At 57.7% G+C, this 13316-nt stretch overlaps 1 protein-coding gene across 6 annotated transcripts in view; it reads left to right on the top strand.

The window, feature by feature from the left end:
• Window positions 1-13316, top strand: part of RERE (arginine-glutamic acid dipeptide repeats) — a 429059-nt gene that overhangs the window by 411744 nt on the left and 3999 nt on the right. For 5 of the 6 annotated variants that reach the window (XM_058719215.1, XM_058719219.1, XM_058719216.1 and 2 more), the window contains 8 exons: window positions 5081-5243; window positions 6366-6458; window positions 6792-6991; window positions 8216-8377; window positions 8879-8992; window positions 9270-10591; window positions 10701-10923; window positions 11240-11963. In XM_058719215.1, coding sequence (XP_058575198.1) covers window positions 5081-5243; window positions 6366-6458; window positions 6792-6991; window positions 8216-8377; window positions 8879-8992; window positions 9270-10591; window positions 10701-10923; window positions 11240-11963 — 3001 coding nt within the window. The remainder of the gene's footprint in view (window positions 1-5080; window positions 5244-6365; window positions 6459-6791; window positions 6992-8215; window positions 8378-8878; window positions 8993-9269; window positions 10592-10700; window positions 10924-11239; window positions 11964-13316) is intronic. The other variant, XM_058719218.1, reaches the window with a different exon arrangement.

The raw sequence follows: 13316 nt of genomic DNA on the forward strand, positions 1-13316 counted from the left end.
TTTCCTTCTGTCCCCACCCCATGTTTGCTTTTGGATGGAAAACCAGAGAAACCTACAGGGGCCTGCCCCCTCCCCCCTCACTGACTTGTCTGGGGAGAGGACCTGCTGTGCAGAGCCTGCCTGGGAGGGAAGCCGGTGCCTAAATCCAGGAGCAAATCTCTTCTTGCCAGCGGCTTTTTGCTTATGACCTGTTGGGAAAATCCAGCGCCCCTGCCCCCCCTCTCACACGCTGCAGAAAAGGCGAAGAGTTGGAGAGAGAGAGAATCCACTAAATATAGACCAGTGGCTTTAAGCGCTTCTCTTGGCGAGCACTGCAGCCCATAATGCTGTAGACCGGAGAGGACGTCGCCCCCTCTCTTTCCCTTTTTGGCCCAGGCACTAACCCAGTTTAGTCGCTCGTGCCGTGTGCAGTTACAGCACAGAGACGGGAGGTGTGCTGGCTGCGAGGCCTTGTCGCGAGGTGGGGGAGAGCCCCGGGAACAAAACCGCCGCCGCGGCCGTTCGTGTCCGCGTTTATGCCTCTGTGTCCGCTTGCAAGCAAAGGCGGGAGCTCATTTGCAAGGCTGCCTTTGTGGAGCTGCCTTTTGATCGATGATTGCCTGTGTTAATGTTTCAGCAAGCTATTGATTTCTGCAACAGCTTTTGTTCCTGAATTTATGTGCAGCGGGTCTCTGCAGCACACACTATGCATGTTTGATTAAAGTTCAATTGACTTCGTTCCTGGTGAGGCCTCTAGCTGCCTCATTCCCTGTTTGTAGAACCAGACCTTTTCCCGACATGTTCTTTTGTTTGTGCTCAAGACCTAGCCACCCATGCAGTCACCAGTATGCTGTTTCTAATCCGCCTAGATTCGCTCCGTTCCAGTGTTTAATCCCTTCGTAGATGGTACGGTGCTTGAGAGGCAGCTAATAAAACCTGGCCTGGATTTTTTTTTTTAAAGTTAACTTCATGGCTGTGTAATTGGTATGCGTAGCATATATACCGTAAAAGGACACCCACTTTAAGCGCAGTGAGGGCGCCATTCAGGGAGTTTGACGACCGTAAACCCGCGGGGCGTTTATGGGATTTATTCTTTCACCCCGAAAGGTTTCCTCATATTCTTTTATAGGTAGTTTCCTACTTCTTGTCCTCTGGACTCTGGACAACCACTCGTTTACTTTTTGTGATTGTAGATTTGCCTTTTCCAGAACAGACCCCCACAGTCTGTACTTTTGTGTCTGGCTGCTTACAGTCAGTGTGATGTTTCGAGGTTGATCTGTGTTGTCACGTAGATCGGTAGTTTGTCTTTTTACTACCAAGTAGTATCTAGTAAGTGGATGCACGGTGATCTGTTTCTCCCTTCTCCTGTTGAGGGGTATTGAGATAGTTTCCAGTTTGGGGTGGCAAAGAGTAAAGGTTCTCTGAACGTGTTTACGTGGAAAGGTCTTTGTGTGAGCATGCTTTGAGCATGCTTTTATTCTTTTGGGTAAGCACCGAAGAGTGGGATCAACTGCTGGGTCATATGGTAAGTGCTTAGCTTTGTAAGAACTACCAAAGTTTTATGAAGTGGGTGAACCATTTTATATTCCCACCAGCCACGTATGAGAGTTCTAGTTGCTACCCCATCTTCCGGAATTTTGAAATGTGTAGTTTTCATTTTCTGAACTGGTTTTAGGCCTATAGTGGAAGGGTCCTTCTGGCTTGGTCGTTCGATCCCTGGTACTGAGAAAATAGAATGTGTTCTGGACTCTTTTTCTTGTCGGAAGGCTATTCTTTCCTTCCTTTTTTTTTAAGGTTTATTTAGAGAGAGAGAGAGAGAGAGAGAGAGAGAGAGAGCGAGCAGGGGAGGGGCAGAGAGAGAAGGAGAGAGAGAATCTCAAGCAGGCTCCATGCTGTGAGCACGGAACCCGACGCAGGGCTCCAGCTCCTGAACCGTGAGATCCTGACCCGAGCCCAAATCAGGAGTCCAACAGCCAACCAGTTGAGCCACCCAGGTGTTGACAAAAAGTTGATGATTATTTCAGTATTAGGTTTCTTTGTCATGTCCCGATTTTCTCACATACTTGAGGAAGACACAACACAGCAGGAGTGGAGGTTAAGGTTGGGAACCCGGCTTTTCTTGAGCCTTTTTCTGCCCGGTGTGTGACGTTAGGCCAGTATCATAGCCTCACTGGACTCTGGCTTGCCCTATTTTAATCTGTGAGTTATGCTGTCTTCTAAGACCATTTGAAACTCTTTCAGACATTCATGTTTGAGAAATAGAAATACATTGAACCTTAACACAGGTTAAAATGGCACAGTTTCACTTACAAGCAGGTGTTTTTTTGATAAATATAGTCGAGTACTGTAAATATATTTTTTCCTCCTTATGATTTTCTTAGTATCATTTTCATTATTTTATTGGAAGCATGCTGTAAAAAATATATGTAGCATATATAATACGTGTTAATCAACCGTTTATGTTATCAGTAAGGTTTCTGGTCAACGGTAGACTGTTTGTTAAGTTTTGGGAGAGTCCGAAGTTGTACCTGGATCCTTGTGTCAGTGCCCCTCACCTCCAGTCCCTTGTAACTGTGTGAGTCAATATTGTGTCACAGATCAACGTTGTACAAAGGTGTTAGGGTGGCTGCTTTTTAACAGCCTGTAAGTCAGGCTGAGGTTTGGCAGAGACCCTGCTAGCACCTTCCCACCTGATTTTCTCTCCCATTTTTGATTCCTTCTCCCTTCTGTAGCTTCACATTTCCTCTTACATCCCTGGCCTTTCGCATCCACTGGCCCCTAAAATGACTTCAGCTAGAGGAGGTGGGAGGAACCACTCTGGGGTCTCACATCCTTCCTTCCAGCTTCGGGATTGGGCCACGGTTCACTGCACTAGTTGCCTTTTGAACTGATAGAGCATGTCACGCTGACTAAGTATTGAAGGGTGACAGTGACTTGCCTTGGCTTCTGTTCTGTATTTTCTCACAGGAGGACCGGCGTCAGATCAGTTTTGTATCCGCACAGGTCTCTTAATCCCCCACTGGGTGTCTGAGTTTGTTCCCTCCAGCCAGCCAACACCAGAAGATCAGTAGAGATAAGTGACTTTCCAAGTCGGGAAAATGGGAGATAAAGAGCAGGAGCCAGGAGCTTCTCAGATGATGACCTCAGGGGCTCGGGACGCTCCGGTCACCACAGGGACAGTTGTAACCTACATTTGTAGAATAACCTGTGACAGACAAACCGGTCAGAAATCCAAGGGCATTTCCTACACTTTCCCTTGTTCAGTTACTGTCTCATGGAACTGGAAAGGGGGTGGGGTGAGCTTGTAGATTTGCCTGTGCTCGTCCTTGGTGGCTGGCTCCTGGCCTCCCTTGGCCTGGGGTCACGCTTCATCTGTTAACTATTGGCAGTCACTAGCATTTTGCTGAGTGGCACTTGGAAAGACTGAAACCTATCCACAGCTCCAAGAGATACATGCTATGGACCTGTGGAAGCCAGTCCGAAGTTCCTCTGAACCACAGGCTCCTTTAAGGGTCTGGCAGCAGCTGCGGTCCCACTTCTTAGGAAATGCACAGGCATAGAATCCAACTCTGAGCAGTGAGCACTCAACACACGCGGGTTACCTGCTTTGCAGAAGCCGTTTCCCCACTTAAAACCTGCCCCCTTCTCTTCAAACTGACTTCTCATCGTGTTCTAAGGCCATTGCTTCTGGGGGGTGTTTTAATGAAATCTCGTCTAATGGGGTGCTCGGCAATCACAAGAGTTTGTCGCCTGGTATCTGCTCTTCTCTCCTTCAGTCTCTCCAGCACTGGCCTTTCCAGCTAGATGGATCTCAGGTCACCGGAGAACAGAATCTCTCGCTCTGGCTCTGGCTCTCGGCTCCTCCATTCACAAAGCAGTGAGCCTTCCATGAAGCTAAGTGGTGCTCTGGCCAAGTGCCTCCAACCTTGGGGTACGAGTTGCTCCCAGGATGACTTCCAGGATACACTGGTCCACCAAGTTGATTGTCCACAGGATTGATTCAGTTAGAGAAGATCAGTGTGATCTAGGCACTCTCACTGCTTTAAGTGTTTTTGGGTTTTTTTTCCTCTAATTCCAGGTGAAGATACTTTATCTTGGGATGTTTAAGAAATTGGTCTTTGTCAACCAGGGTTAACCAAACGTGGCACAGGGGTAGCAGAAGTGCCCCTTTTTCATGGTTGCATTTGGGTTCATGTCCCCATGCTGTATTTTTTTAAAAAGATGTCTTGCCTGCCTTTCTGCTGGGCCATGAAAACCTTAAAGACCGACCTTGTGGGGCACCTGGGTGGCTCAGTCGGTTAAGCCTCCCACTTTGGCTCAGGTCATCATCTTGCAGTTCGCTGCTTCGAGCCCCGCATCGGGCTCTCTGCTGTCTGCACAGAGCCCGCCTCTGCTGCTCTGTCTCCCTCTCTCTCTGCCCCTGCCCAGCTCGTTCTCTTTCTCTCTCAAAAATTTAAAAACGAAAGACTGACCTTGTGACATGTGGCATTTCATCTCTGCATCAGTGCCCCTGTGTACGTGGCCCTCAGGCGTCACCTTCAGGATTTTGTACCAGCTTGTCCCACTGTGGTCACTCAGACCGGTTGGAGGCCGTGGGGCAGTTCTCCTGGGTTTGGGGTCTCCTTTTTTCCTGACCCCGGCTCCCCACCACCTGAGCGCCTGAATTGTTGGGGTTTTTTGGAGGGGGAGGGGCGTTGTTTCTGGAATAGCCTAAGTGGCCAGGCGTTCCCTTGTCACACCTGTATGATTTCAGTGCAGTGCGGTGAAGAAACCATCTGTGCACACACACGGTTAGCGGGCAGGGATTTTCCCTTTTCTCGGTTGTTTATTGCTGTACCTCCGTGCTGGCGTCTGGCACGTGGCAGCTACTCAGCAGGTACTTGTTGAATGAATGAATGTTCTAGATATCTAGAGGTTCTGCTCCCCTGGGCTGAGGGGACAAGTCCAGTCCCCCTCACGACTCAGGAGCAAAGCGTCCTTTGCGCTCCTCCCCAGCACAGCCGTTCCCAAGTAGCTCCTGCTCCTGGCAGAAGAGGGAGCTGCAGGGCAGGGAGAAGCCATCCCCGAGCCCTTCGTCACCGCTGGCCCTTCTCTCCCGCAGGGGGAGCTGATCACCTTCTATTACTACTGGAAGAAAACCCCCGAAGCGGCCAGCTCCCGGGCCCATCGCCGGCACCGCAGGCAGGCCGTGTTCAGGAGGATCAAGACCCGCACCGCGTCCACACCCGTCAGCACGCCCTCCAGACCACCCTCCAGCGAGTTCCGTAAGTGCGGGGCTGCTCGCTGTCCCGGTTCTGGGCCTGCACTCACAGGTGTCCTTGTCGCAGAGTGGCTTGGGGACATCATGTGTGTGGTGCAGGCGTATGAAACTTGCGCCTGGATGTAGCACTGACTTGGGGGACTTGGTAGGAGAGGTTCATAACTTATTTATGCATTTAAATTTTTTAAATAAACAACATCATTGTAGCATTTTATAAAAACGTAAGTCTTGACTTGTCCTGGGGTGTTTTCGATAATTTCAGAGGAGATTTCCCACTTCATGGAGGGTGTTCTGTTTGAGTTACTGCGTTGGTATTGTGTTGGCAATAAGATTCACATTTTCTTCTTTTTCCTCCTCTTGGTCCCAGTGTAATATGCAGAATAATTTGATGTTTTCTTAACCTTTTTTTTTAATTATTTTAAAAAATTTTTATTTTAAAACGTCTTGTTTTTTGAGAGAGAGAGAGAGTGCGGGTGGGAGAGGGACAGAGAGAGAAGGGGACGGAGGATCTGAAGTGGGCTCTGTGCTGACAGACTTGACAGCAGTGAGCCCGACGCGGGGCTCGAACTCACAAAGTGTGAGATCATGACCTGAGCCGAAGTCGGACGCTCAACCGACCGAGCCACCCGGGCGCCGCAGATACCTTCTTAACCCGTAAAAGCTGGCACGCAGCAGCGGGGCCGGTGGTTCTGTCCTGGCCCAGGGCGCTCCGCCTGAGGGTTGCTTACGTGGGGCATGCAAACCAGAATCGACCCAGTAGGGCTGGCAGGGGCGGGACGCGGTGGAGAGGGAGCGCCTCGGGACGTCCACGTGTCAGGGAAAGCACTTGGATGCACTTCGCCTGCTCCCATTCCCAGTTTGTGGGCATCAGTGCTCGCCACTCCGGGATGCGGGTGTGACGCCAGTCCCCCGAAATACGGTAGGGCAGACCCTCGGGTACTTCACCCGAGTTTTCGTTCTGATCACCGGCCCCGAGGAATTCAGAGTGGTCCTTCGTGAACACTGCCCCTTCCAGGCGACTCTGGTGGCTCAGAGCCTGGGGCAGGCCACGGGTCACAGGTGGTCCCGGTCTTGGCCAAGCATGATGGTGTCTCCCCCATCCCTGTTGTGTTCCTGCCATGCCCAGTGGACCTGAGTTCAGCCAGCGAGGATGACTTTGACAGTGAGGACAGCGAGCAGGAGTTGAAGGGGTACGCCTGCCGCCACTGCTTCACCACCAGTAAGTGGGGGTCTGTGGGAAGGCAGGGGGGCGGGGGGGCGCGCTTTCACTGAGGCAGGCCAGGTTCAGGCGCTTCCAGGTTCGGAACATCTCGTGAGTCCAGTTGAAGACCTGCCAGGGAATCACTGGCTTGACGTCCGCATTGCGCTTCAGGGTTACTTGAGAAAAAGCAGAAGTTCGTATTTGTTGTCACTCCCCTGTCGAGCAGTCAGTGTGGTCGGGGCGGAGGTGGCGGGTATTCCTGAAATCCTCTCCCGTCCTGGGAAAGAGCGGCGGGTGTCTGTCCGAGCCCACGGAGGGGCCCCCCACCCGCACCCCTCTTGCCTCACACAGCCTCCAAAGACTGGCACCACGGGGGCCGGGAGAACATCCTCCTGTGCACGGACTGCCGTATCCACTTCAAGAAGTACGGCGAGCTCCCCCCCATCGAGAAGCCTGTGGACCCCCCACCATTCATGTTCAAACCTGTCAAAGAGGAAGACGATGGGCTCAGTGGGAAGCATAGCATGAGGACACGGCGCAGTCGTGGCTCGGTGAGTCCTCGGGCAGGCGACCTGGGCCGCTTCGGGTTACTAGGACGCCCGGGCTTGTGCCTCCCGGGAGGCTGGGAGGTGACCGGTTTTATGTAGAGGACCAGCCTCCTTGAAGGAGTGATTGGCCCCAAAATACTAGTTCTGTCTGTGGGTCTGGGAAGAGCCTCTGTTCTCTCCTTCCCTCCCTCGTGTCGTCCTCGGGGAGTCAGTGGGGTGTGCGTCCTGAACTCAGCATCAGTTTCTGGCTCAGTGCGTGCCCTCCAAGTCCCTCAGACCTGCCTCTGGGCCCTGAGCCTGACACCTGCAGTGGCCGTGTCTCTGCTGCCTAAACTTGCAGCTGCCTTTTTTTTTTCTTTTAAATAAATATTTGATCCAGTTTTGGAAACTTTCGGTACATTTTTGTCCTCACTATATAGCCCTTTTCATAGAGGTTTTGTTTTCTAGGTTGAAATATGTCAGCAGGGCCTTTGGGAGTGAGAGTTCTCACTAGGGATATTGCCAGAGTCTTCCCCCGTGGCCAGCCTCCCCAGCGGCCCTTGCAGGCCTGTAGAGGGCACCGTCCACCTTCCTCTGACCCTGGCATCTTGTCAAGGCTGCCGCGCCCTGGCCACCCAGCACATGGACTGGCGTGAATCATTGTATCCCCATCTCCTCTGAGTCCCATTGCTTTGCAGAAATGAACTGAAGTGCTTGGTGGTTTTAGGAGCTGAGCCACATTATTTGTCGGTTTATCTCTTTGGGTCATTTCCCATCCTGTCAGATGAAATCAGCAGGTGTTTGGTTTGGGCAAGGAAGCGGGCAGTTCCGTGGAACAAACAGGAAGGGTGGGGTGATTTAAAGCAGACCCTGCGTGTGATTGCCATTCTGGAGAATCTGGCAGAGTAAACGGCCCTCGCCAACTTCTGCCCCTCGGAAAGCCTCGCTCGTTTCTACCGCACAGCATCCAGGACCATCCCTGGAGATGAGCATTTTAAGTTAAGAACTGCTGTCTCCTCCGTGTGAACCCACCCATTCACCCCTCGTTCCTCCCTTCAGTCTGCATTGACCCCCACACCGTGAGGAAAAGCTGCAGGTGCCTGTCACTTGCCAGGCACCCTGGTCTGGGATTTGCCATAGGGCAGGTGTTTGGGTCAGCTCCTGAGGCTCCAGCGTGTATGCTGGGCCCAGGTGGCCCACAGCAGAGCCTGGGGTCCAGTCTCACCAGCCTCTGGTCTGGGTGGGCAGATGTCTACACTGCGCAGCGGTCGTAAGAAGCAGCCAGCCAGCCCTGATGGTCGCGCCTCGCCGATCAACGAAGACATCCGCTCCAGTGGCCGGAACTCACCCAGCGCTGCCAGCACCTCCAGCAATGACAGTAAAGCAGAGACAGTGAAGAAGTCGGCCAAGGTGAGGTGCCTGTCACCCAGGGTAGCGGGGGCTGCTTGGGCCTGCCCCCTCATTAACACCCCAGGTTGCTGGAGTTGATGTCCAGCTCCCTCAGACATGGGGCTGCGGGTCGTTCCTGGAGCCGCCCTGGGCATCAGCACTGCCTGGCCTAGGGCTGTGGACTGGGGTCTGGGGTCTGGGGTCCAGGGCCTGGACAAAGGTGGTCCGCTGCAGCTCCCAGCACTGACCTTCAGGAGCCGTCTCTGCCTCAAGTTTCCCAAGGCCTCGGAGGCAAAGGGTAGGGTGTGATTAGAAAGGCTCCCTCCCCCCAAAGCCACGTTATTTCCACCCCCAGATATTTGTTTTCTCCCGGCCTCAGCTGGTCCCTTCCAGAACTTTCTTGCTTCTGGAGATGGAGCTCAGAATACAGGAGCAAGGTGTCAGCAAACCATTGGCGTCTCTCCCGAGGCTGAGGGACCCCCTCCCTCGGCCTGATGCCCCTCACGGGCTTTCCCACTGCAGAAAGTGAAGGAGGAAGCCTCATCCCCCCTCAAGAGCACCAAGCGCCAGCGGGAGAAGGTGGCCTCCGATACAGAGGAGGCCGACAGGACCAGCTCCAAGAAGACAAAAACCCAGGTGAGCTGTGCAGCCTAGCCACAGGGACTGTAGCTCAGGGACTGCTAACACCCCCCAAGAAGCCCTGAGCCCAGGGTCTCCCCGGGGCATGGCAGGGCCCTGTCTCCTAGGGAGGGACCTAGAGTGGCCTCCGACGCCAGCCGGACCAAAGGAGGACCTGAGGTCCCCGGGGCCAGGCTCGCCGCCTCGTCTGCACGAACCTTTGCTGTGCGCCCGGCACGAGGCAGAGAGGGCTCTTGCCCTCCAAGAGCTTCATCCCTCCCATCTCCGGTCCTAGGAAATCAGCCGGCCCAACTCGCCATCCGAAGGCGAGGGAGAGAGTTCTGACAGCCGCAGCGTCAACGATGAGGGCAGCAGTGACCCCAAAGACATCGACCAGGACAATCGCAGCACGTCCCCCAGCATCCCCAGCCCCCAGGACAACGAGAGCGACTCGGACTCTTCGGCCCAGCAGCAGATGCTACAGGCCCAGCCACCGGCCTTGCAGGCTCCCGGGGCGGCCACTCCGGCTCCCTCCGCCGCCCCCCCGGGGGCCCCCCAGCTCCCCGCACCGGGACCCGTGCCCTCTGCCGCTGCGGGCCCTCCCCAGGGCTCCCCCTCAGCCTCCCAGCCCCCCAGCCAGCCGCAGGCCCCAGCGGCTCCCGCCCCCCATGCGCACATCCAGCAGGCACCCGCCCTGCACCCACAGCGGCTGCCGTCACCCCATCCCCCGCTGCAGTCCCTGACCGCGCCGGCCGGCCAGCCCTCCGCCCCACCCCACGGCCAGCCCCCGCTGCACAGTCAGGGCCCGGGCGGCCCCCATAGCCTCCAGGCCGGGCCCCTGCTGCAGCACCCAGGCCCCCCTCAGCCCTTTGGTCTCCCTCCCCAGGCCCCTCAGGCATCAGCTCTCCCTCATGCCTCCCTGCAGCCCCCAGCCTCGCAGTCAGCACTGCAGCCCCAGCAGCCTCCTCGGGAGCAGCCCCTGCCGCCGGCCCCCTTGGCCATGCCCCACATCAAGCCCCCACCCACCACGCCCATCCCCCAGCTGCCGGCCCCACAAGCCCACAAGCACCCGCCTCACCTCTCAGGGCCCTCGCCCTTCTCCATGAATGCCAACCTCCCGCCCCCACCGGCACTGAAGCCCCTGAGCTCGCTGTCCACGCACCACCCTCCCTCGGCCCACCCACCTCCCCTGCAGCTCATGCCACAGAGCCAGCCCTTGCCCTCCTCCCCTGCCCAGCCCCCGGTGCTGACCCAGAGCCAGAGCCTGCCCCCTGCCGCTCACCCCCCAGCAGGCCTCCACCAGGTGCCTCCCCAGCCCCCATTTGCTCAGCACCCCTTTGTCCCTGGGGGCCCCCCTCCCATCACTCCCCCCGCCTGCTCCTCCACCTCCACCCCACCCGCGGGGCCTGGCCCCTCAGCCCCGCCACCCTGCCCTGCCGCCGTTTCTTCGGGAGGCGGCGTACCCGGGGGGACAGCCTGCCCGCTCCCCACCGTCCAGATCAAGGAAGAGGCTCTGGATGATGCCGAGGAGCCCGAAAGCCCCCCGCCCCCGCCCAGGAGCCCGTCCCCTGAGCCCACTGTGGTGGACACCCCCAGCCATGCCAGCCAGTCAGCCAGGTACCGGCTTCCCCGGAGCGTGGGCACAACCAGGGCAGGGACAGGCTGGGCGGCTGGGGCAGGCGGAGGCCCCGGCAGGGCCCCATCGAGAGATGTGACCCTCCTTCAGGTTCTACAAACACCTGGACCGTGGGTACAACTCGTGTGCGCGGACGGACCTGTATTTCATGCCTCTGGCGGGATCCAAACTGGCCAAGAAGAGGGAGGAGGCCATCGAGAAGGCCAAACGGGAGGCTGAGCAGAAAGCACGCGAGGAACGAGAGCGCGAGAAGGAGAAGGAGAAGGAGCGCGAACGGGAGCGCGAGCGGGAGCGGGAGGCGGAGCGAGCGGCCGTAAGTTGGGGTCCACCAGGCTCGTGGGGTCCCTCTGCAGCCCCGCTCTGGGGCTCACTGTCTCAGCTACACTCTCGGATGCCCGCGGGCGTTATCTTTCCTCTCAGATGCACAGCCCCGGCTGGGGCACAAGGGAAGCCGAAAGCGCACAGCAGGCTGTCCCAGCAGGGTCCAGACCGCGTGCTTGCGGCCCAAGCCTGTCCCCGGCCATGGTTGGGGCTGGCCCCTGGTGTTGGGGAGGAGGGACCAGGTTGGCTGGTCGGTACAGGCCGGCAGCTGGGCACCTGCCGCTCACACCCCCGCCCCCTTCCTTCAGCAGAAGGCATCCAGCTCAGCCCACGAGGGCCGCCTCAGCGACCCCCAGCTCAGTGGTCCCGGCCACATGCGGCCATCCTTCGAGCCGCCACCAACCACCATTGCTGCGGTGCCTCCGTACATCGGGCCCGACACTCCCGCTCTTCGGACTCTGAGCGAGTACGCTCGGCCCCACGTCATGTCGCCCACCAACCGCAACCACCCCTTCTACATGCCCCTCAACCCTACCGATCCCCTGCTGGCCTACCACATGCCCGGCCTCTACAACGTGGACCCCACCATCCGCGAGCGGGAGCTCCGGGAGAGGGAGATCCGGGAGAGGGAGATCCGCGAGCGGGAGCTGCGGGAGAGGATGAAGCCGGGCTTCGAGGTGAAGCCCCCGGAGCTGGATCCCCTGCACCCAGCCACCAACCCCATGGAGCACTTCGCCCGGCACAGCGCCCTCACCATCCCCCCCACTGCGGGCCCCCACCCTTTTGCTTCTTTCCACCCGGGCCTGAACCCCCTGGAGCGGGAGAGACTGGCCCTGGCGGGCCCCCAGCTGCGGCCTGAGATGAGCTACCCTGATAGACTGGCGGCCGAGCGGATCCACGCCGAGCGCATGGCCTCGCTGACCAGCGACCCCCTGGCCCGCCTGCAGATGTTCAACGTGACTCCGCACCACCACCAGCACTCACACATCCACTCACACCTTCACCTCCACCAGCAGGACCCCCTCCATCAAGGTGGGTGCCCCCCGGGCCGGGCTGTGACAGGGTGCTGTGGGCTGAGCTCTGGTTGACAAGGTACGGACCAGACGGGCAGAGCCGCTGTCCAGAGGCAGAGGCAGTTCTTTCCCGAAGGAATCCTCAATTCCTGACAGACCTGAGGACGTTCAGCATCTGTCTGGGAATCCTCAGCTTGCGGTCTCCTGGTTAAAGCTTCGTTTCTTGGTCCTGTGCCTCCGGTGCCAGGGATAGCAGGAAGCAGCCTGTGCTCACTGAGGCAGGTTCAGGGCGGGAGGTGGGGCCTTGGAGCCCCGGCGAGGCCATGGGACACCAGGGAGGCTCTAGGGAATCTTTGAGTGAGAACTTAAAAAGAACATTCCTTCTGTTCCCCACTGAGGGGCGGGGCCTGGGCTTCTGCTGGCTCATCCCGTCAGGACCACCCGGCTCTCTCTGTCCACCCTGGGAACGAGAGCTCCCCCAGGCCCGCCGACCGGCCAGCTGGGGTGAGGGGGGCTGTGCCTGCACCGGGGCACCGGGGCCTGCCGTGGGCTCCCGTGGCACAGCCCACGTGCAGGACTCCAAAGCGGGTAGCCCTGCCTCCGGACTAGGGAGGAGGGTGACAGATGGAGCAGGACCGGAGGTGGGGAGGCCTGCACCTTCTTTCTACCTGTGCGCCCAGCCCCGATGCAGGGAGCCCGGACTCCGTGCACGAGGATGGTTCTGGGGAAGCCGAGGAGCTGTCACGTTTACCCCATAGTCCTGACATCTGGAACTTCGTTGCCGCCCGGCATGGGCTAAGCTCCGTGGCCGGTGGATGTGTCCTAATGCCGCACGGGGACAGGCAGTCGTTTGTTCATACAGCATTCATCCGCTTGGCAGATATTTGACTGAGCGCCTGTGATGTGTCGGGCACAGTTGTCAGTGTTGACAACAGCCCTACGCGCGTTACCTTCCCAGCCTAGAAGCGGTCAGTCAGCGTATCTTGGAGTGTGAAAAGCAGCGCGTGTTCTGGAGGACAGCAGAGCAGGGACAGGGAACAGGGGAGCTGGGGGCAAGGTTGCTGTTAGAGAGGAAAGCTCGCCAAGATGGCAACTTTTGAGCGGGCTCGACGGTGGGCAGGGACGTCCGCAGGGACAGGGCGAGCAGGGGCACCTGGCCTGAGAGGAGAAGGCGGGGCTTAGTGAGTCTCACCCCGCCGGCTTCTGGGCAGAGGGCCAGGGAGGCAGCTCTGGGCAGCGTTGCCAGTCCGGCTGGCAGCTGGGCGAGAAACGCTGGCTGGACCCGAGCGGCCCTCGGGTTCCGGTGGACCTGACAGGTGCAGGGCAAGTCTGGGGTGTTGGGCTGCGTGGGCTCTGATGACATGGGGTCCTC

This window comes from Neofelis nebulosa, chromosome 2 (genome assembly GCF_028018385.1).
Source record: "Neofelis nebulosa isolate mNeoNeb1 chromosome 2, mNeoNeb1.pri, whole genome shotgun sequence".
Taxonomy (NCBI): Eukaryota; Metazoa; Chordata; class Mammalia; order Carnivora; family Felidae; genus Neofelis; species Neofelis nebulosa.